The sequence below is a fragment of the Motacilla alba genome, chromosome 10 (genome assembly GCF_015832195.1).
Source record: "Motacilla alba alba isolate MOTALB_02 chromosome 10, Motacilla_alba_V1.0_pri, whole genome shotgun sequence".
Classification (NCBI taxonomy): domain Eukaryota; kingdom Metazoa; phylum Chordata; class Aves; order Passeriformes; family Motacillidae; genus Motacilla; species Motacilla alba.
In genome coordinates this window covers 6,290,193-6,314,027 of record NC_052025.1, presented here as the reverse complement: position 1 = coordinate 6,314,027, position 23,835 = coordinate 6,290,193, and the positions used below count along the sequence as shown (strand labels likewise).

General features: G+C 39.5%; 1 protein-coding gene across 5 annotated transcripts in view; it reads right to left on the bottom strand.

Annotated features, from left to right (window-relative positions):
* THSD4 (thrombospondin type 1 domain containing 4) overlaps positions 1-23,835 on the bottom strand; it is a 244,912-nt gene that overhangs the window by 120,402 nt on the left and 100,675 nt on the right. For 4 of the 5 annotated variants that reach the window (XM_038146963.1, XM_038146962.1, XM_038146964.1 and 1 more), the window contains one exon: positions 16,119-16,255. In XM_038146963.1, coding sequence (XP_038002891.1) covers positions 16,119-16,255 — 137 coding nt within the window. Of the gene's footprint in view, positions 1-16,118; positions 16,302-23,835 lie in introns of all 5 variants that reach the window. The other variant, XM_038146965.1, reaches the window with a different exon arrangement.

Below are 23,835 nucleotides of genomic sequence, written 5' to 3'. Positions count from 1 at the left end.
GGGCTTGTTAGAGGGGGGAAAGGGTCTCCAGAAAAACCAAGTCTTCAAAGATTAAGAAAAGATCATCTGGTTTCACTGTATGTGCACAAGCACAAACTGACGATTTACAATGCTCATATGAGTTAAGATCTGAACAATATTTATTTTTATCATGCCATGGCAACAGAGAAAATTTGGGTATGGAAACACCTCTTATATCCTTGTCTGGGGAGTTATTTGAGCAACCTGCATAGAATGGGTTCCCTCCTCACCTGCCCACAGTCTCCTTGTGGCCCTGTCAGTGCTCCTGCTTTATTCCTAGAGAGCAGCAGACAGCAACGAGCTGCAGGGAGAAAGCAGCTTTCTTTGTCCTGTCACGGCTTTGGGCCTTCCCCTCCCAAGCACAGTCAGGTGTTTCCCTGCCACACGCACAATCAGAGCAATCATGTGCCACTATTTCAAAGCCAACAGACAAAGGTGAGCTCCCACAACTGGGAAGGCTGAGGGCTGACTGGCATGCAAGGCTTTGGTGCAAAAAAGATGCAAAGCATGGGTTGGACTGCAAATGATCACACATTGATTATGTCATCTCGCTGTCACAGGATTTGCTGATCACTTCACGGCTGTGAGATCTCTCTCAAAGGCTCCAGTTCAGAAACAATTTATTTGCTTTATAGTTTGTATGAATTCTCTTTTTGCTGGAAAACAGTCACAGCACTGCTTTGTTTGCCCAAATTCAGATTTCTGCTTGGGAACCACTAAAAAGCCAGAGAAAACGTTACATTCAGAAGTAAGATCACTCAAGGAAATTGCTGTTTTGCAGAAAGCCAGTAGAAATACAGAGCAAAAAGCCCCATGTGAGTAACCGCCAGATTTTGGAATGATGCTGTTCAAGACTTGATAAACTGCTGCAACCACAGCTCTCTGTGTTAGGCTGGCTGCAATTATTTCCCACCAAAATAAACAAAAAAATGCGGCACATGCTGTACTTCCTACTTCAGTGCAACAGCAGTGGGCACTATTCCTTTAGGATTTTGTGTCATTAACTACTTTTTCAACTGTAACTTTTCCCCCTATTAAATATGTGTTTCTGATTGTATCCATGTGAGACACATTAGTTAAGCATTTTCATTATTATATCTGTGCTTGGAAATGCTTTCTTGTGTTACAAGACTCGGTCAGTCAGCAGAGCTTCAATTCATCAAAGCACTTAAGCCTGCATCCAACTCCAAGTATGCACCTAATCCCATTGACTTTAATGGGACTGCTTACTTGCTTAGTTAGGCATGCATTTAAAAATCAGGGTCCATGTAAGCATAATTGTGCTCTTTGGCCTGGTCCCAAGCCCTTAAAAAAGGAAAAAAAACCCAGAATGGAGAACAAATGTTCAGCAAAGCTGTAAGAAGGCACAGCAGCTTTCTAGGAAATATGCACAACGTAACAAATAATTTAACTATCTTTACAGCAAGTCCCAACAATCAGTTAGGTGGAAATCCAGTTGTTGAATTCTACCAAGATATTTTCAAACCTAAATTGAGCACTTTTAGGAATATTCATTTGATAAAGTTGTTAGAAATCATAAGTAAAAGAAAAGCTGAAAGCATTTTGTGTGTTTATGCTGTTTCTCATCATTTTTCCAGCTACTAAGGAATACAGTTCTCCAATGCTGCTAAGCACTGACACCTCCCTCACTTGTTATTGGATTGAACTTTATATTAAATAGTTTTAGAACAATGTATGCAAAGTCTAAATTTGGAATATAATTTCAACAAGGTGCACTGCTGTAATCAAGAATTCAGTCCCGCAGCTTAAACTTCTACAGCATGTTAGACACATAAAAACTTGAGGGCTGGAGCACAATGGAAATGGTGAAACTGAGGATTTCAACTTCCTCCCCTTTGCATCACAGATGTTCAAAAGAGAGTACTGACAAAGGCAGCTGTGAGCCTCTAGTATATGAAGTGGCAATGGTTTCATTCAGATTATTAAGATGATTTAAACATACATGAGGAGTGAGGAGTGAGATTTTTCCAAGACTGATGAGTCCTCCTCATCCTTCCTAACAATCAAGGTAGATAAAGATAATAAGGTTCTGACAAAAACAAACCCAAAAGCTTTCTATTTCATGAAACCAGAAAAATTATTTCTCTCTCAGAATGGCATTTAGACATGACAGTTCAAATGGCCAAAAACCTGATAGATAAGATTTTGATGTGGTTTCATAAAATGGTTACCAGAAAGTTTAACATTAGAAGAACAACTAAACAGAACACATTTTCTGAGGAATCAAGTTTCAGTTATACTTTACTCAGCAAAGCTGCCTTGCAGGAGAAAACAAATAAGATGAACCCATTTTTTAACAATGACTCATAGTGCAAAATAAGCCTGAAGCTTTTCTTAAGTACTGTTTTCACTAATATAACTACAAAAACACAAGACTTTAAACTCCTAATATATTAGATTCACAGAAAATACATCATAGTTTGCTGTAATGGCTCCTGAAAAGTAAAGAAATATCCAGTGCTTTAAGTATCTGGTACAATTGAAAGGTTAAGCAACAACAATTGGAAGCACACATTTTAAAAAGCCCTACACAAGAAGTCAAGTGTTTTACAGTCCGGCAAGATGCAGTTAGTTAACACTGCATTTTATAATCTCCTTTTGGACTGGTTTAACTGGTTCTCTCCAGTATCTGGTCTCCATCAGCACAAACAGTAGCAGAAAAGCATCCATGATGTATATCACAATGTACAAGTACTACTTGCAAAACAGTAACTTTAAAAAAATGTCTTGCTCTCCTAGAAAATAGAAATTTAAGCTTTATAAATGTACCAGATGGAGGAAACAAACTTACAAAAGCAATTCCAAGCTCCAGTCTAGCCTTAGTAGCTGTACAAATTCGTGAGTGTCCATAACAGAGGTGAATGACCTTGGAGCAGTCTCGGAGTCCACTGCAAACATTCCAGAGTTCAGAAGTCATGTCCATCACACTGGGACTTTGTGTTGGCAAAGGGACTTAACAAACTTCAGGCACGTAAGATAAACTGCATCTGCCACATACAGCCAACTCTAAACAAACAAATCTTGCAGTAATAAAATTTATTTGTTTTAATAAAATTCTATAGGCTGTAAAACAATATCCTCATGCAGGTAGGATTTACACAGGCCAAAGACTTTTTAGTCATGCCCCATTTCTTGAAATGTGAGCATAAACTGCACAATCCCTTTAAAATGAAGCCTTGCCATGGTAGGAGATATATACAATTATGACTATTTTCTAGTCTTACAGAATACAGATATTTTAGGATGCTTCCATGCAGGTCACCATACCAACTTAAGGGTCTGAATGCCAGCTATTCAGACACTCATACAGTTTCAGTGCATACCTCCTTCCTCCATTCACCACAACAACGAGATGACACTTCTTCATCCTCAATGGTTGGGCAAGGCCACCTGAATATATTTTAACAGCTGTTTCCTCCTTCTCAGCAGACATTGAAATTACTGTTTTGATAATAAGACCCTAAATTTAGGGACCAATTTGCCTGTGTTCACATTTCATTTAAATAAGTTTTAGTGAATGCCTATTCTTTCATACCTCTTGATATTTCACATTCACTCCTTCTTCTATTTTACTACATAAGATAAGCCTTTTTTTATGTGCACTGTTTAGGAGAATTTTAAATCATGAAATAACTGCATGAATGTGAGGACTTCTATTTTTAAAAATGTGTTAAAGATTAGCCGAGAACTTCAGCTTTGGTCACATACGCAACCGTAACAAAATGAGATCTGGTCTATCAACACAAACCCCGAAGAGATCTTCTGCAATGACTAAGGTAAATTCAGACATAGTGGTCTTTGCATTTTAAGTACTGGAAATTATGGAAACCCTAAACCACATTTCTACTTCACATAAAGCACTACCTCTATGTGTGCATGGTACGTCTGACTTGAACCACCTGAAATAAAATATTCAGTAAGGCAAAAATGTAGAACTTTTACCTCAAGACGATTCAAGTGTCAATCAAAATAGCTTGATGTAGTCTCTAAAATACAAAAATATATCCAAGCAATGTAGAATCACTGAAGTCAAATGGCACCAGAAGCAGGGGGAAGGTGAGGCACACCCAAAAACCTACATTGAATCACATGCTTTTTGAAGTCATGTAATACATACCAGCTAGTAATGCTCATAAAAAAATTAATGCATGTTTATTGCACTGAATTTCAAGGCATAAATAAAATTTAATAGTTTTTACAGAATTACTGGTAGCTCCAAGGAACTCATTGTTTCCCCTAAAATAATGCTCTCTTCAGCAGAGATATCCATCACTATAAAAATCTGCCGGCTCCCAAAGAACCTGCCAAAAAGGAAACAATTCACCATTAAATGCATCCCAAAAGGGGAAAAAAAAAGTAAAAAAACCAATCAAAACAAGATGCTTTTCCAGTATTATCAGTTATCAGTGTGTTGCCTGGAGTATTCTCATTGAAGTGACAATTTCCTCAGCAACAACATAAAAGGTATCCTGAATCCTGATGGACCAGATGAAGAAATCAGAGGTCCAAGATATCTTGCTGTTGCTCTTCGTAAGGTCACCATCTCAAGCTCCAGCATGATAGTTAATGGAACTAATTAATTTTAGCCTAAAATAGCTTTCAGCAGCAATGAGATTGCTAAAAATGGATCCATTTGCTGAAGAATTTGTTGAGATGCAGGTCTTGATTCTCTTCTAATAAGTATGTTTAGTCAATTTTCCCCATCAGCTACCTCTCTTCCTCGAGGGAACAGTGTCACTGCCTCTTGTTTATATTGTTTTGGATCATGAAAGCTCACGGAAAAAGTAAGAGCTATTCTAAAAAGATTACCTTTTTCCAAAAGGTTGATTTCTTTTAGGAAACTTAATTTTTTAGTATGAGTAAAATCAATATTCGAGCTACAGCTAGTTACTGAAATGAGGAACAGAACTGCAGTAATTGTATAACGCTTCACCCACAGCAAATGAAGGCCAACCTATTATCTAGAGTCTCTAGCTGCAGCAGTTCCAGGCTGCATTATTTCCTACTTGACATGAACAAGCATCACAGGCACCAGCATCAGGTGGTTACTGTTTTCTGGGGAATCTGCAATAATGTGTAGTGTCACATCCAGCTCCTAAGTACATTCTAACTTTAGCAAATAGCAGTTGATTTAAAACCATGTTTTCTTCAAGATATTTGCTGTACTGAACATACTGCACAGGTGTCTGAAACCAACATTTCCTTCTCATACTACCCAAGCTGTGTAAGACTCCAAAGTCCCCCATTATCTCCTCCACAGAATGCTCTTTCTTACCTGTGTGACTGCAAATCCATGACAGAACTTTCTAGATTTGGTTCTGCTCTGAATATCATCAACAAAATCACCAAGTAAGTTACAACTAAAGAATTCCAAGTCGTCTTTTCATTGCACTTTTCCACTCTGCATAACTGGGTAAAACTGTGTATGCTAAAGGGTACAAATTAGTCATACAGATATGGTGGGAAACAGCCTTTTAGGAACACAAGACTACATTTATTTATTGGAATCTTATGTCAAGATGATGTTAAAGAAGAAGCATCTCCTTCGCAAGATGGAGATCTTTAACATCACAGCAGGAACTTAGTCCTCTTCAAAAATGTTCTGCAAAGCAATTCTTCAACTTTGCATTTTGTAAGATACCACCAAGGCACACTTGAAACAGCTACAGAAACACATTACACTCATGTGCAAAGGCTCACACCCCTCTACAGCTTGGGGTACAGGGAATAAACACAGACAGGAAGGGAAGGAAAGTGCCTCTGTCACAGAAACGTTTGGGACTAGAGGACTGCTTTTAGTCACAACTAGTTTCTTAAGTTGCTCACCAGAATTCTGCAGATATTTTTCATATTTACACAGGAACCAAACTGATCTGCACATTCCCACCTCTGTCACCACAGTTCCTTGTGTGTTCATGACCTTGATAAGAATAAGCCAGACTACATATAAATAGCATCACCAACAGTCCAATATCAGTAACCAACAAGTCTGACATTTCTGATTTCTGCAACGTCCACAGCCCAGCACACAGCAGTTACTACAATTATAGGCACAATTCTAGTATGGAAAGAAAAAGGCATTACCAGTAAAAACATTTTGTATTTTATAGAAGAAAACACATTTTTGTTTCAAATTTATCTTTCCCTGCTATGAGAGACATATACATGTACGTTTCTGATTTCCACTTGACAGGATCTGTAAAAGCTACACACAAGGCAAACTACACTGAAACATTCCCAGTGAACTATTAGGATCGCTTGACTGCGGGCACAACAACTTTAACTTTGGCCACATTTTCAATTCATGAAATGCACCTAGGTGCCACACTAAGGTGCTTCAAAGAAGCCAACAACATCAGGTGGCAAACATTATTGATACATTTAAATACACCACACTTTAAAAATAAAATAGATTGATTTTATTGCATGTGCTTGAGTAGGTTTTTACAGGAGGCTTTAGCAGATCGGGTGTCTGTGTTGCAAAGAGGGAACAGGAAGTTATTCACAAGCATTTTGATGACTTCACTGAGCAAGGTATAAATGCTCCTGTTCAAAGACATCGTACTGTCAGAAGCCCAGAAAACTGGGATTGCTTCTTCATCAGCAAGAACATGATATAGTCCTGTGACTGCAGAGAAGCCTGTGGCTATAAAAAGGATTAAATATGTCAGTCTTATGTAATATCATCACATTTCTGTTTTGTTCAAGTTTTGATGTTATTTCTCCAAATAGGAAAAATCTGTTGTTGCAATAATAAAATGTCTGAGATGCCAAAATAGGGCACAGGCTTGCAAAACAAAGGACTTTTTAAGAAGGTTTTGAGCTCACATCACTTGTTTTGTGAAGTATGAGCCATTAAGTGTGATTTTTTTCTGTTTGTGATTTCTCTCAGCAAACATGGAATTGTAGAAATTTACATTACTTTAAACAAAAAACGAAATTATTGTACATTCATGTAACTCCACTCTCTATGACTTCAAAAGTAAGACACCCTGGCACTTGTGGGGAGAAAAAAGAGAGCTGTAGAGGCAGTTTCAGTGTGAAGCCATATGAAAATCTGGCTGATTTCAGGTTCTGTTAAAAATTCAATTTCACCAAGTTTGAACAAGCTCATTTTGATCTAGCTGTACACCATTTTTCAATCTCTAATTTTATTAAAGTTCACAGACTGAGGTGGTACCAGATGGCATCCAGGACATTTTTTTATTCAGAACTTTGGGAAAAAAGCTCAAAACCCTAATGTGAAAGCTTAAGCATTGTGAAATCTAAACTGAAGGGAACTGTGCATAGATTTCTGTAAAACTAAATTGTATCTAAATTGTAAACATGACCTGCTGCACAAACATTCAAACTCTGGTCTCAGCAAAGGGTTAAGATCAGATTCTTGCCTTCCCTGAGAATAGTCCCCCACTTCTGTTTAGCTGAAAGGCAAAGCACAACTTCCTGCAGACAAGTATGGTCAAAATATACATAAATTACACAAACCCCAGCTTGTTACAGAGAACACAACACTCTGCTGTTAATTTGGCCTTAAGTACATTTCACTGGCATTAGGACAAACAAATCACATTAATCCTATGAAACAAAGATTTACCACATAATTCTCATTTTGAGGTGGAGAATCCGGACATTAAAAACATTGGGACAAAGATGTATCACATGGAAGAGATAAAAACCAGTTGCCAGCATGCCATCCAAGGGAGGGAAGTCACAAAACTACTGGGCTCCACCTTGGTTAAAAAAAATGGTTCTTAACAGGGCTACAGAGTCCAAAAAAAAAGCCTCTGGGTGCAGTTTGCACACTCAGCAGACATTCAGTGCCCTTGCACAATGCTAGACTAACAACACCCAGAGGGTAAATGAAATATCCAAGGTCCCAGAGGAAATCCACTGCAGAGCAGCCTGGATGCTGTGGTTGGAATAGGGATCTGCATGCATACCAGCTCTCTGAAGCAACCAAGCAGCCACTCTGCTCAGCCCAGGGACTCTCCACGAGACAGTCACACAATGGCACCTGCCTAACTCAAGAGTTACAGCTTCCACAGCTCTGGTCCAACACAGTAAGCCAATACTTCAAACATATTTTAAAATAGAACAGCTCCTCAACGATTTGCTCTGGGTGCATCTACATCTGTGTGTGCAAGTGCTGCATAAAAGGAAAAATAGACACATACACACAACTAGAGCCTCTTTGGACCTTCTTCCCAAGGATTTATTTATTCATCTGACAAGTTTGCCTATCCCAGTCTACCAAAATTGCAATCTTTGTTTTAATAGAAGTGCCTACAAACATACTGGACCCTTTCCAGGCTCTAAAGTAATATTATAATGTAGTTTAATGAAAACAAAGCCTAAATACTTAATTTCCTGTAGATTTCCAAGATTGCTGTTTCAGTTTCCTGACTAAATAATAGCTATTTTGGAATATTCTGTTACAGTTCTTAGCATTTTCAATTTGCTCCTAGCAGTCATCAAAACAAAATTAAGCATTAACTTACTCTTTGGCTCCTTAGTAAAAATCAGCTTAGGTCAGATAACATTTTGCTGCACTGTCCTCGCTTTCTAAAAATTCCTCTATTTTCACTAAGACTTCCGGGTTACTGGCATCTGATAGTTTATTATAATTAACAAAGAAAAAGTCCTAGTGCCTAAATTCAGAAGTTCCTGAAATTACTGAATTGTAACAAAATTTTCATTTAATCAGTGATTTATCAGTGATAACAATAATTAAAATACTACCAATATCCACCTGCCACTAGGTATAAGAGTATTGCAGAAAAAAAAGGAGATGAACAAACCTTTAGCAGTAAACACACTTCCATACTGTATTTCTAAGAACTCTGACTTTTAGATGAGGCCTGAACTATCACTAGTCAAAACAGCTAAGACTGCTAGCACAAGGGAGTACAACTGCAAACAAAGAAAAAGCCCTGATCTCCAGACCACCGACATCACAGGAGACAGCACGGATTGAAAGTGACAGAGAAAGTACCAAAACAAATCAAATTAAAATTAAATACTAATTCCATTTATTGTTTCAATTATTGTTTTAGCATTCACCTCATAAATCCTCACACATGAAAGCCTTTATTTTTTACTCACAAATGTTCATAAATAGCCCCCCTTCTACTTCATGACCCCACCTGCCATGGGAACACATCAATCTGCTAATAAGCTGTCTCTAGCATACATATGTCTTTTTTGTAATGTGTAGTAACTTAAAGTTTTACTGCGCAGGTTAAATTCTAGTAACAGGCACCATGCAAGCAAGCAGAGAGAAAGTACAACCAAAGGAGAATTCTCATGAAATATGTGATATACAATCTTGCTCTAATACTGTACAATTTTTTTATTCCCTTGCTCTTCTTATGCTTATCACAATAAAATAATTTGTGACTCTTTACAGTGACAGTCTTCTAGTATAAACATTAGCAGACAGCAATAAATTCAAGAACAGCTTCTTCATTTTTATTTTTGTGCATGACATAACACACCACCTCCACAGTGAATGAGTTCCCCTTCCCAGAATTTTTCTGGGACAATGGTACAAAGCTGATGCTGCCCATTCAGAGCCTCTACTGTCACAGAACATGATCAGTAAGCCAAATTCAGATGCTTCCTTGTCAACACCTGTCTGAGGGGGTCTGCTGGCAACCTCTACTTTCAGGCAACTAAGCAAGGATCTTTTCAAGCATTCTGCATTGAGGAATCTATAAGCACTTTTGGGGAGTTCCAAGCTAACCACCACAATGAGATGCTGCAAGTCAAATGGCTTGAACATTTCTAGGAGGAGAAACATAATTCAGCCAATTAACAGCAAAAGGTATCATTTATACTGCAGGAGTAATTGCAAAGTTTGCACCCCTCTTCTAAACAGGAGAACAAAAATGAATACTTATGCAGCCAGTCCCCTTCTTAATAGCTTTCTCCCCACTGCTTGCTTGTCCAGGTGTTTAACAGATCCCTTAAATGTGAGTTTCAGAACATTACTTCTGCTGCACCCCTCCTTGTTTCTTTACAATAAAATTTAAATTACTTTGTTTCCTTTTGCTATTTAACCTCAGAAGAGGGGTCCTGCACTAGCTGCATGACTCTCTTTTACAACTGCTTTCCCATACATTCATTGAAATCAAATGTATTTCAACTGGTTGAAATTTCTTGGCTGGTTTTTTTTCTTTGAACTGCTGTAATCTAACACAAAACAGGTTTGGTTCTACTGGTTATTTAAAAGGCATTAACTACAGCTTAGTAATTTCTGTATTAGAGACATGACATCAACCCCTTCACCTCCACCATGATCCAGAGTACACAGCTCTTCACTGGTTTTTTCTTTTGTGAATGCAGGACAGTGCTGCAATCTGTCTTCCTATGGGCTACCATAGCTTGTTTTGTTAGAGTGCATCCATGAATACTTTTCAAGAGACTGAGGAAAACAAATAGCTGAGACCACGTTTATTTTCTATTTTTATCCAAGCTCATTTTTTCTTGTCTACACTTAATTTCTCCATCACAGAAAGCCAAAATTTCAGAAAAAACCCCAGCGATCATGAGTTCAGGTTTTTTAATGAACAATCACATGAAGGGACTGTTGTGTTACTGAATGTTTCTTCATGAACACTCCCAGCCTCCTTTTATACCAGTGTACCACAGGACTTTATCTTGTTTCTTTAAAACTCAACTGGAGTGATCATTTGATTATTCCAACCTAGGGAATAATGAATTATTCATAAATAAACCCAACTTCACTTTCCACCTGATATACATCAAACTGTTTAATCAGAAAAAATCAAGGCCCAGCAACATGCAATATTTTATTTTCTACTCCACTGCTGTACCCAGCATTCTTGAAAACTTAAGATCTTTTTCAGATTAACTTTGGATTTATCATTTTCAAAGTAGTTCAAAGAGAAGCATAACTCAAGGATAATAAAATTCCCTAATTGTGTCACTTAATCATTAGAGATAACAGCATTTGTTTTCAGGACAATTAAGCTCAAAGCTGGGATGTATTTTCTACTGCCAGCCAATCTATAAAGACAAAGGCATACTGCAGATAAGGATTACATTCTACCTTTTTATAAAGACATCCACACCTGAAAAATTATTGTTTTAAAAACTGCAGAAAGAAGAACAAAATAAAGGTACACCACACTCTATTACTTTGCTGTATCTCAAGCTGCTTCTGATAGGCAGGTTAGACATTCCTGACCATATTTGACAGGAGAGCAGAGAGAACCAGAATCAGGATTAGCCATTCTTATACTGCACTTCAGCACCTACTTTTGCTTCAAACTGAAGCAAAACCAACCTTTTCCAAGACAGGTGGAAATGTATGTATGTAGCACATATAAAAGCAGCTAAAAAACGTTTAGAATGAAGATATTTTGTAATACCATTTTGGTTGGTTTGGGTTTTGTTTGGTGTTTTTTCAAATGTTAAATGGCGTTGTAAGCAACATCTAATCCTGGTAAGATCTGTTTTCCTGGGTCATTTATAGTGAAACGGAAGATGCAGAATTATAGATTCAGGCAGCAGCTCCACAAAGAGTGAAGAGCTCCGTCCTTGAGATTGTGAGGTCTTTTTCAGAAAAAGAGGCTGTTGGACAACAGGAAAAGAACAAATATACAGATCCAGTGCTTAGTCATTTTGTCTGAACTTAAATATTTGCTACTCACAACCACCTACCACGAGATTTCATATCAGTTCAAAGGCAGCAGAGTTATCTTTTCACTGTTTCTACATGTGGTGGTTGCCCCTCCCGTGTATCCAGGTATCAGAAACAAGTTAGGTCATGGTCAAAGACCATATGCCAAAAAACTCCAGCGTTGCTTTATAAATGGCAGAAGAATAAAAGACTTTATAAAGCGTGAGACCAAAAAATCTCATAGAGGTCACTCTGTAAAACGTTTAACAAAAGCTACTCAAACAATAGTTTGAAGTGGCAACAAGCAGTTATTTCTTAGCTCCCAGGAACCTGTTTCTTCCATTAACACCCTATTAATGCCTGGCAGGTGTTTCCCAATGCAGAGCTTGGCATTAGCAAGTCATTATGAAGAGAAACAATGAAGAGTCCTATTTCCAACAGCCAAGAAATTACAATGGTATCTATGAAAAAGCGGAAAGAAGGAGAGAATGTTCTGTTGTAGCCATAGATTTTTCAGATTTATGGTATATTTTAGGGAGCAACCATTTTTCCTGGAAAGAAAAAGCCTTCAACAGAGGCTACATACACAATATGAGCCTCTCTGAATGCATCTCACCTAATCTGTAAAAAACGTCTTGAGCTCAAACCACTGTATCCTCAGCAACTATTGATAAAAACCAAACAAAACAGTAAGACAAAAGCAAGCCTTCAACATGAACAAACAAGAGATTTAATTTTCATTTGATTCTACAATGCATTTCAGCCATCTAAATGCCATGGGTTCCACTTTCACAGAGCATATCCTCTGTGCAATCATATCTTGGGCAAAGCCTTGGTGACAATTCTCAGCAGAATGCATCTCCTCAACACTCCCATGGTATAAACAGTGTAAGCCATCCACTGTTTCAAGGACAACTTTTAGGGTAAGGTTAAGCACCTGGACACAGTTCCTGAAAATGGTCCTTCTCAAATACAAGCAACACCTGAGAGCACTCATCACTGAGCCAGCACCAAGCAGCAATGCCACCACCAAAGAACTGAGAGGCACCCAGATACACAGACCAGGTTTCACTGAGCACAGGTTGCTGTCAAATTCTTGCAACTTAATGACAGAAAGCTTTACAAAGTTCCTGTTCAGTAAGAATACACCCCCCTCCAACACAACCAAGTAAGATGAATAATAAACTACAGATATTTTCTGTAAATGAGGTGAAGGACAGATATAGGTATCTATGTACCATTGCTTCTGCTCTGTTGATCTAGAGATCAGGTTCTTTCCTATATTAGCAGTGTTAAAAAAGAACACAGTAATGCCAAAGGAAAAAGCAGAAAAGCTTCACAGAAGCTAGCACTGTAGAGAGTGCTCACTCAGAAGAACCTGCAAAGTAAACACAAGAGGACAGAGAAGGGAGGGGAGTCTGGCTCTGACTTTAAGAAAGCACACACCAACTCCAAATCCACCCCAGACCTTTCTTCAATGTAAGCGATCAATATTGCACAGGTAAGTGGAAATTCCTACAGAAAACAGCTTCTATAACCTTACAAGAACAGCCGTAGGGCTACTCTATATCCCAACATGTATCAGTTAAGAGAATAACTCTAACTTACTGAAAGTGCACACTTCTCATTATCCTGATCTGTCACTCTGATCCTACAGTCATTAAAATTTCCCTAACTTAAAACAATAATGTCATCTATAGTTCTCTTACCCGGACATTAGCACACACCAGCACAGTTCCAAATAGGAGCTCCTTGCCTCATCCTGCTCTTCTGATGGAGATTTAGCATGGTTGGCTATACTTCCTACAGCTGACACAAGTTACCTCCCTAGAAAGTTTGCCAGGTTTTCAATATCTGATGCACTCTTTTTGTTTTAGGCAAGTAAAATCTCTATTACCAATCATTTTGCTACTTAAGTTAGAGTGTGCATTTTAAAACTTAGATATTTTTCTATTAACGTCAGCAGTCACCTGGAAGATGAAAAAAAAACAACTACATTGCAAGAGAAAATGCAATATAAAAATCAGGAGACAGAAAATCGCTGTTTCACGCACCTTTGAGAGGCATCTCCGGTACCCGCCCAAGCAGAATTTTGGGTGAAATGCTAAATGATCCTTTGTAAAGCGCGCCCCCGCGTGGTAACCAACATCTCTGCCAAACCAATTTTCCTCACAGCTCCCAGGTAACGTTTCTGTCTCCAAAACCACCTCGAGTCGGTGCTCACACCTGCGCAGGTACTGGGACGACTTCTCCTAGTGGGAGTGTCTCAGACACATGCAAAACCACGTGCAACATTCTGCCCTAGAGGCAGTTTCTCAATCTATGGGCAGGGTGAAAATTATTAGGACAATTTTTTTCTCACAGCTTGTTTATTAAAGTCTCCTCAGTATTCTCTTTACATTTTTCTTCTAAGATTAGATTATATTGAGTAGGACCAACCCTCTGTCTCCAGAAGAAATAGAAGGATACACTCACTTCAAACAAAAGAAGAAAAAAATCTTGAAGGACGAAAACAGACACTTCTGACTAAATAGCAAGTTGAAGGAAGTCCCACTGGCAGTCACTCTTTAATTTAATAGCACTGTCAAAATGTAGGGTTAGAAGAGGAGTAGCAAATGTATTTACAAAAACAGCATCTACTTAATAATACTGAAACATATTCCAAGCATATGTATTAGGAATAACCAGCTGTGGCACCAAATAAAAACTATAAAAAAACAGAAGTAGAACTCAATAGGACTGTCAATGAAAACATTTGTTCAATTAAAAAAATCCATCAGAAATTGTATTGTTCAAGTGTGCAGAAAACCAAACTTACACAGAAATAATGCAACTGATTATCAAGATCATTGTTCCACTTCTTTCTTCTGCATAGGCAGAATATCACCCCATTCTTCCTGCTTCATCTAGTTTTATTTTTAAAGTATTTAATTAATTTAAGAAGTTTTAATTTCATTAGGATTCAGAGTCTAGACTAGACCAGGAAATGCACAATCGATTCAATGAAAAGTGAGCCTTTTTTGTAGCACTTGGGTTAGTGTATGTGCCAGTTATGACAGTGTCATAGACACACAATATGTTCTTATGATGAAATACCCTAACTTGTTGGACTTTCTCACTTCAAGTTTTTTAAAGGACTATTTCATCTCATGTATCATATTCTTTACTATATTCCTGAATAATTTTTATTATTTCAGCATTTTCCATCTTTTTTTCCTCATAAGGATAAGGTAAGCTGAAAATACTAACCAAAAACAATGGTTCTGGGACCAAAATAGATCATGGTTTGTAACACAAGGATATTATTGTTCTGGTAAAGTAAAAGAATGTCCAACAGAGGGTGATAGAGACCATACATTCGTTAGCACAACTCAATTATCAGTTTTCTGAGTCATAGATCACAAATGTAATTAAAACAAGTTTCTGGCCCTTTCTGAATTAGTTTGAGATCAAGGAAAGCTTTAAAGCACAACAACTTCACCCAGATCTATCCTGTACAAAGGAAATTCAAAGCTATGGCTTTGCTTGCACTAAGAAACACAGAACAGAAACAAACATGGCATTGTCCAGATGTGCACAAGTAAGAGGAATTGGGACATGCACAGGACAAGGCTGTATTCATCGGTGACTTCCCCTGGCAAACCAACTATTTAAACTGAACTTGACCTTTCACTGTTTGAGTTCATGAGGCACATGTGAGCCACTTCTGCAGCTTTTGCCAACATGTATAGGAAACATCAGCCAAGCGTCAAATGCCCCTCGCTAGGAATTTATTTCTTTCACTAACCTCACTTGAAAGATTACAATTTTTTTTCTAAACACTGTAACATTTTGTTTAAAATTGCTACCATCTTGCAAAAAGTGTATTTATTCATTGCAAATGGAATCTACACAGCAGAGGCAAAAAGTCAACACAGCAGCTCTTTCTGAACCCATGAAATGTAACCACTCAATTGTTTTCTAAGAGAACATCACTACTGAGTAAAAGGAGAGCCAGTAAGACCTGAGGCAAACATGGCCCAATCAGAAAAGTTAGCTACAAGCAGCTATAAAGCAATCAAAAGAAATCATTCTGTTGCAGACTCTGAAAAACATCTCCACTCTAAAACTGAATCAAAGAAAGATAATGTATTTAAGCTTTCAATCTTTTTGCTCTGGTTCTTTCAAAGAACCTCTTCTGTAGAAAGTAATATATGTTGAAAAAGCTCATTGGCAGACACCTTAATTGGGGCTAAAACACCTGAATCCATCCCTTCAGCACTCCTTAGTTTGTTCCCAGTAAATACAGAGGTTAGTTAAGGAATCCCCCAACCTGCAATAATAAAAGCTAATGTTTTTCACACCTACTTTAATACAAATAATTTTTTTTTTAAAGAATCAAGTTGAAGCCAGCACTGCCCAGGTTTGGGCAGCTGAGGCAGCGGTGCCTTACCTTGCACTGCCCTGCCACACAGATGGCCGTGCCGTTGGGGTCGCAGGGGGTGCCGTCGATGACCGTCTCCGCCTGGCGCACGTAGAAGCGGTAGCCGATGGCCCGGCAGTTCAGCTCACACTTCTGACTCCCCTTCACTGTGGACACAACGCAAGGCCCCGTTACAAAGAGCACAGCAGTAGACTGGAAAAGGAAAAGCTCCTTAAACGAGCAGTAAAGTCTGAGGGGAAGAAACAAATCTGCAAACAATGCATTGTAAGGGACTACATCAAACGAACGGTGATTAAGAAACCAGCTCCAAGGTAAGCATTCCAACACCTCGTCACAGCATACACGGTACCTGGGTTGTAAATGACCAACACTTCTCTAAATGACCAAGAGTACTTTCAGTTCCTTATAAATATTGCCCAGTTCGTCTTCTTAAAGCATAGTGACATGTTATGGCATTTCCTAACTCCTGAGTGTCAGAAAAATGACACCATAATCAGAAGGATGTGCATCAATTCAGGCTCACTTATAGTGCCCAGTCTGTTCAGGTCCATTGGGCATACAAACATCCAGCACCGAGAAACATTTTAAACAAGATAGATGCACATATTTAAAAATTCTATTTTTTTCTCTTCATTTTTACAAGTTACACTTTAGTGTGTATTCCACTAAAAAAACTCAACTCTTACATTCTATTCCATTAAATTTCATTTTCAAAAATGTATAAAATGCATTATCATACAAAACCTGTGATTTCTGCTGAATATGCAAGAACCAATAGGAAATCAGTCCACTGAACTCTGGGTGAGAGGAACACAGAAGACGACATGTTATCTTCCCCTGTGAAAATCTGTTCCTTGAGCAGATAGTCTAACACTCCCCACATCTTATGCTCTATCAGGTTTGTTAACACATTTGTGTAGCCTTTCTGTTGCAAATCATCCGTCATGTCAGAGTTGCTCTCAGCTTATTACCCCATTTGCTAACTGACATAACAGTATCTTCAGTTTCTTCCAACCGAGAGTAGCCCTGATACTCGGTGGCAGCGAGATCCAAACAGAAATCCTTTTTTATCACAATACTTTCATTGCTGCCACAATAATGAACTAAAATTCCTCTCACTTCATAAAGCTTCAGATCATCCCCTATATTGGAACTGAAACCTACTATTTAATCTAGGTGTGAAAGGAGATGCTATGTGCCCTCGTTTAATGCTAAAACATTGCGTTCACAAGATTTTCTACTTGACTTCAGTGTATTTTTGAATCCTCGGCTACAAAGCCAAAATAAATAAAAGCAATCACTTCAAATATATATTAAACTGTTTTCTGTAGAAGTACCAAAATTTCAGCTCAACTTCAGTTACCCCCTGTGCAGACACAGTATTAATGCAGACCAATTCTGTATATTACATTCTGCCTCATCCAGCTAACTCATAACTCATATACATCATGTATTGTGTCTGGTAATCTTCTGATAAAATCCACAACAACATCTACTAATTTTAAGAGAGGTCAAAGATCTGCTTACTGAGTTCGGGTTTTTTGCAAAAGCCATGCATGCCATGTTCAACTAGGTCATTCATCCATTGGCTACCTTTTCTTTAGATTCACTAGCTTATAATTCCAATGACTTCATTTAGTTATTAAAAAAAAACCAACAAAAAACAACAATCCAACCCACCCCACCTCCCCAAAAATAAAACAAACAAACAAAAAACCCTCCCAAAAAAACCAAACTGAGGTATTTCCTGCAGTTCAATCTCCAAGTGTAACAGTCAGGTCTAACGATGAACTGAGCTTTATTCTTAGCAACTTCATCACTTCACACATAACTATATTCAGAATTCTCAAATAAATATAACCCAGTTTCAGTGATTCATTACAATTTAAGTCAACTTGTCCTTTTCTCTGTCTGAAAGTGTCCTATTTTCATAACATGCAAAGCTAGCAATCAAGCAACACCTCTGGAGAGTACATTTTCTTATCTTTCCATTCTCTGAAATCAAGTCAAACAAGCCATTTGGGGTTTCTGAAATGTCCTTATCTTCCGTGTTTGTTCCCTTAAGTTCAGTATCCTGAAACCTAACATTCCCATACTCTTCCTCTCACCATCTCCCCCATAGTTTTGATACTTTAAAATATTTCTTCTTTAAATATTAGCTGGCCTTCTAGATCCTAGTGAAAGTTTTGTGCTACTTGGAGATGAAAAAATTACCTGCTGGAGCATGGTATTTTTTCCTGGATCTCTGTCATCCCTCACTTCTGCTGTGATAGGTCAGCCTACCGCATTGCTAATGCAGCACAGTAACAACCCCAAGCAGGCTGATTACTTGCCTTGTAAAAACACAATTCCCATTTCATTGTTTCTGTGTTTCATTCTTCCTCATCAGGAACTGTTCCCACTCATACCAAAAAAAGTATTTGAACAGTCACTGTCTCTGACCACAAAAAAACAAACCAGGCTTTAACAACAAACATACCCTATAACCCTCTGGCCTTTAATATTCAGATTCTTCTGATGAGTACTTGTAAGGTACTGCCTGGATTAGGCATATACCAACCACACCACCTAAAGACAACATTCCCAAATGTGAAAGATCTGAAAAAAACTTGTCTACAAAGAGCAAAATCTGTTAACTGAATTGTCCCTGCTGAATGACAGGCATTTCCCATAAGGATTTTATGTAAGCATTGTGTATGATTGTGTAAGATGCAGAAATTACAGCAGAACAAACACATTTTACAATTCCCATGTAGAACAAGACACTACACTAGCAGAAAAACCTCCCTTACCCTGTGTTCTGCCACAATTCTTGAGGTTGTATAGTTTAGGTGGTAGGTCAAGCTGCACTACTGGCTTGGCAACTGGACATAAAATGTCAATTAAACAAAGAGCTGTGAGGCTATTGATTCCACACAGGCCACATTTCTGACTCCCATGTCAGCTGATCCCACACTTCACAAAAGGACCTATCTTCCTCCCCTTGTTGGCAGCAAGACACATTTCCACAAAAAAACCCCCTCAGCTCTTTTGAAGTGTGGCACAGTTTCTAGGACAGTTAATTATACAGGTACTGTTAACATATCCTCCTAGTGCATTTGTTTTTTATTCCCAAGCTCACCTTAGCATATCCAAGTGTTTGTGCAAAGTCTCACCTTATACCCCCTTTATTAAATAGTGAACTTGAGTGAAATTTAATGTTGCCACACAGGTTCTGCCAGACATATTCATTACTGATTTAACCGAAGGAGGTGCCTTCAGTGAACAATCCTGGTAACATGTAATGTTTGGTTTTCATTTCACAGACTGAAAAAGTATCTAAATCAAAACTTTCCTTAAAATATCCTTACCAAACTAGCCTTAAGTATCTCAGGAATATCCTGGTCTTCTCCAAACTGCAACTTCTCCAACTGTTTTTTATCCAAGTTCTCTGATGAAACTTACCTTCCACTCTTCCCTATGAGGAATAAGTGCCAGGCATGCTAAAACAAGACCACAGCACAGTTCTACTGCCTTCCACATCCCCAGTAAGAACACCAAGACTTCACATCTTACAAACTGCACATCACACAATGCAGTGAAAACTTTCCACCATTCTCCTAAGACTGATTTTACTGATCAAACTTAAATCACAAATATCAACACATTTCATTGCAGATTTCAGTGCAGTAGAGGTCTGAGGAGAAAAATTCAACAGTCAAACATATCCACACATTTTAAAGGGCAAAAGAGTAATTTCTGTGTTATCACACCACAACCAGTGGCTGGAGTTCAAGCTGTGTCTCCAGCAGCATTTCCGGCTCAGGCGTCTCCTCGGGCCCTGCAGAGGGGACGGCAGCCGCATGCCCGCTGGGAAGCACGAGTGAGCAAGGGAGAAATGTCCTCCACCGGGATTCACAGGCTAACAGCCAAAGCTCAATCGTGATCTTTTAATTCTAGGACAGGGAAAGAAAGCGCTGGCGTATCCGAGCCCACGACATGTTCCCGGCCCGAGACGGTGTCCCCGCGATGAGGCGAGGCCGGCCCGACCCGGGCACCTCAGGGCCAGAGCTGCACCGGGCACGGGCCAAACGCGGCGTGGCCGGGGAGGAAACTCCCGGGAGAGAAAAAACAAACTAAAATTCCCTCCAACTGAACACGCTCGTTCTTCTCTTGTTCTCGCCACGGGCCCAGCCGCTCCCTGGGCGTGCAGCCGGCTCCCAGGTTCAGCCCTGAGGGAACCGACGGCCGTGACGGACCCAGCGAGGGCCGGGCAGCGCAGGCAGCGATGGCGCTGCCCTCCCTCAGCCGCTGCCCTCGCTCCCTCAGCCGCTGCCCTCCCTCCCTCAGCCGCTGCCCTCGCTCCCTCAGCCGCTCTGTGCGCCCGCTCCTCTGCAAAATTTCACCCTCATCCCACGCCCTTCAGTTACATGAAAGTGTAAGAAATTGACCACAAAACACCCTGCCCAAATCTAGAAACCGTGCACGGTAGAAAAAGGCAGGAAGTCAGAAACATTCAGAAACACTCCTACTTGCAGGAGTTTGTGAATGCACCTGTCTGCATTTCACACACAAAGAGCATTTTTAAATCTTAGCACTGTGCCGGCCTGTCCTAGCACGGTGGGATGTCCAGCCACCTTCCCTGGGCTGGACAGGGCTGGCACAGTCCACAGCCGGTCACCACAGCCCATCACCACGGCTGGTCACCACGGCTGGACACCACAGCCGGTCACCACAGCCCATCACCACGGCTGGTCACCACGGCTGGACACCACAGCCGGTCACCCGGTGTGGGGATCCTGAACCACACAAGCTCCACCTTCCACACGACCAAAATCCCCCAGCACTGCACAGCCCCCGTGTCCCACTCTCCAGCCAGGCCTTCTGCCACCTGACCCTCCACCTGCACACCACACAGTGAGTGGGAGGGCATTTGTACTTCATGTCAGCTCTTCCCCTCCTTCAGCTTCCTCTTCCAACACCTTCTGCATGCTCAGCAAGATTCCACCCAAGGAAAGGCTGTGGGGAGGCACATGGACATGGTGGATAAGGAGGCCAGGCTGTGATTGAGCTGCTCCGCAGCGAGCTTGAAGAGATACAGAGAAAGCTCAGCAGGCAGCTTGCCAGTGCATGGAACTGCAATCTAATGATATTCTTAAGGAAAAAAATGTCAGAAGAAAAAGCATTCCAGCCACAATACCTTTGATAAATAATGTATTCAGTTGTTCAAAGGGAAATTAAAAATAGCCACAGACCAAAAAAACCCCAGGAAATAATACCCAAATCAAATAAGAATGGAGCTATCAGTAAACTAAATGATACTGTACACTGACTGTCCTTAAAGAATGTACCAAGTTCTTCCTTTCTGTCTCAGCTCTCAAGACTTCAAGCTGCTTGGAGCACGTACTGCCTCTCACAGCACGCACATTAAATCTGCCACAGATAACGCTGGCTGTAGGTGCAATCAGAATAAATGATACAACAAAGGAATTTCACGTTCCTCATGCCATGAGGTAGGGACTGGAATGTACAAACCTCCTTGATGGTTCCCTTAGCCCAAATCTTAATTTAATGTGAGATCCAGACTCCCTGTTGTTATCTACATAGCAGTTCTAGTTCTCCACAGAACATAACAGAATGCTTTTACCATTTGTCAGTTTTTGTAAGTTTGCCTAAACATCTAAAAATAGTTAATAACAAGCTGTGCAATTTGAGAAACGTGCCTCGAGGGTGCCCACACAGAAGTGGCATGCACACTCTTGGCAAGCAAATATCACAATCATGTTAATACTACATTATGGGATTAAGCAAATTTAAATTAGGCTTCATTCTGTGTGCAAACTGCCTTGTAAAGTCAACTTCAGTGCTTCTCCATAACAAGCCAAGATACACTCATCCATGATGTGTCAGAAGCAATTGTTCCAGGAACAAGTTGTCTCTGCATAGCTCAGTTATTTTCAGGGCCCAGCTTGCCATGGGCTGTAAGTCAGTATTTACTCATGATAAAAGCAATGAATCTGCTTTACAGGAAGTGTAATGAAGCATAGCAGACACTGGAAAATCTTTTAAGAGATGTGCTTATGTCAATCCATGTAACATCTCCTTTAGTTAAAGCTTATCAATGCTGAGATTAGGTGGGATTTCAGCAGTAGACGTGCAGGTGAGCAGCATTGCTCCCTGTGAGGGTGGTGAGCCCTGGCACAGGCTGCCCAGAGAAGATGCCCCATTCCTGGAAGTGTTAAAGGTCAGACTGGATGGGGCTCTGAACAACCTGGTCTAGTGAAAGGAGACTCTGCCCACAGCAGGGGGGGGGGTGGAACTACATGATCTTTAAGGCCTCTAAAAGATTTTCTTTTCATACAGGAAGGGCTTCAAGGCACATGCAGGGAATCAAAGACAGATCCAGTACACGGCAGCAGAAGTCCGGTCCTTTCACACCCTGCTGTGGCTGTAAGCTGGCAGCTGCACTGTAGAGTCTACACCAGGCCAGAAACAGTTAAATGCACAATTCCACACTGATCCAGCAGTGGTCTCCTGTGAAGCTTGGGGTGGGTGGCAAGTGTTGGTTTACTACTAAACACAGGCAACCCAGTTTACACAGCTTCCCATACAAAGAAGGAAAATGCATATGAGACGTAACACACCACATCCTCTACAAAAGCCTTCAGGAAAGCAGAGCTACTTTATTTAAGGTTTCCCTGTTCAGGCTAATAGACTGTGTGGGCTTAGTTATCAGAACTGGAGCATGAGCTCAGGCTTTGCAGTTTAGAAGACTATAAGGTCCATGAGAGAAAACTGATCCCAAATTAGGCCGGTTTTCCACTGATGGACAGTTACAAGTTTTTGAGGTGGCCAGAGGAATAATGCTTTTTACAGCAGTTATCATATGCCAGATTTCTAAATAACAATATGCAAACATTTTCCAGGAAATAATTATCATGTAACTACATTTGGGCTCTCCAAAAGAAATAGTAATGTGATGTGGTCTGTTTTATTGGAGTCTCTTTTGATACTTTGTCCTTATTAGGCTTGGGAACATCTCTTGACAATAACCAGAAAGGGTCGTGTTTATTTTTTTTCTTTGTCCCTTTCAGTTTTGTTAACTTCTTATAAAGTTTTATTACTCTAGTTCAGATTTTTTTTCTGAAAACATTTTCCATTCTTCATTCCAATGATGGAAGAACATTGCCCTTTTTTTTTTTTTTTCCTACTTCCACTTTTCATTTTCTCATATAATAAAGATGTTTATTACTTCACCTTGTCTCAACAATTTAATATATATTTGAACTATTGTCTGCACTGGGATTTTGATATTAAATGAAAAAAATCAAACTTTTATAATGAACCTGATATATATTTTAACAAGCATGGAGCCCAAAAGGAAGATACCATCCCAACAAATTCCTCACCTTTACCTGAATGCACCACTTTTTTTTTCTACTCTTCAGTGAACAGAATATTTCTGAAAGGCCACAATGTTCCCTGAACTTGTCTTCATAATTAGTGTCTAAGGCAATAAGAAATTTGCAACCATTGTCATTTACTTCAATTTCCCTGGCATCTCCATTCCTCCCAAAGTCCTCTGTCATTAATAAACTATTAATAATATCTTACAGATTTACAGTCATGCATTAAAAATAACTGGAAAGTTGATTATTATTCAGGTAAATTAAAAGAAACCAACTAGAAACAAGTAATTCATAAAACCACATGCATATGAGTCTCTCTTGCTCAGTTGCATGTGTGA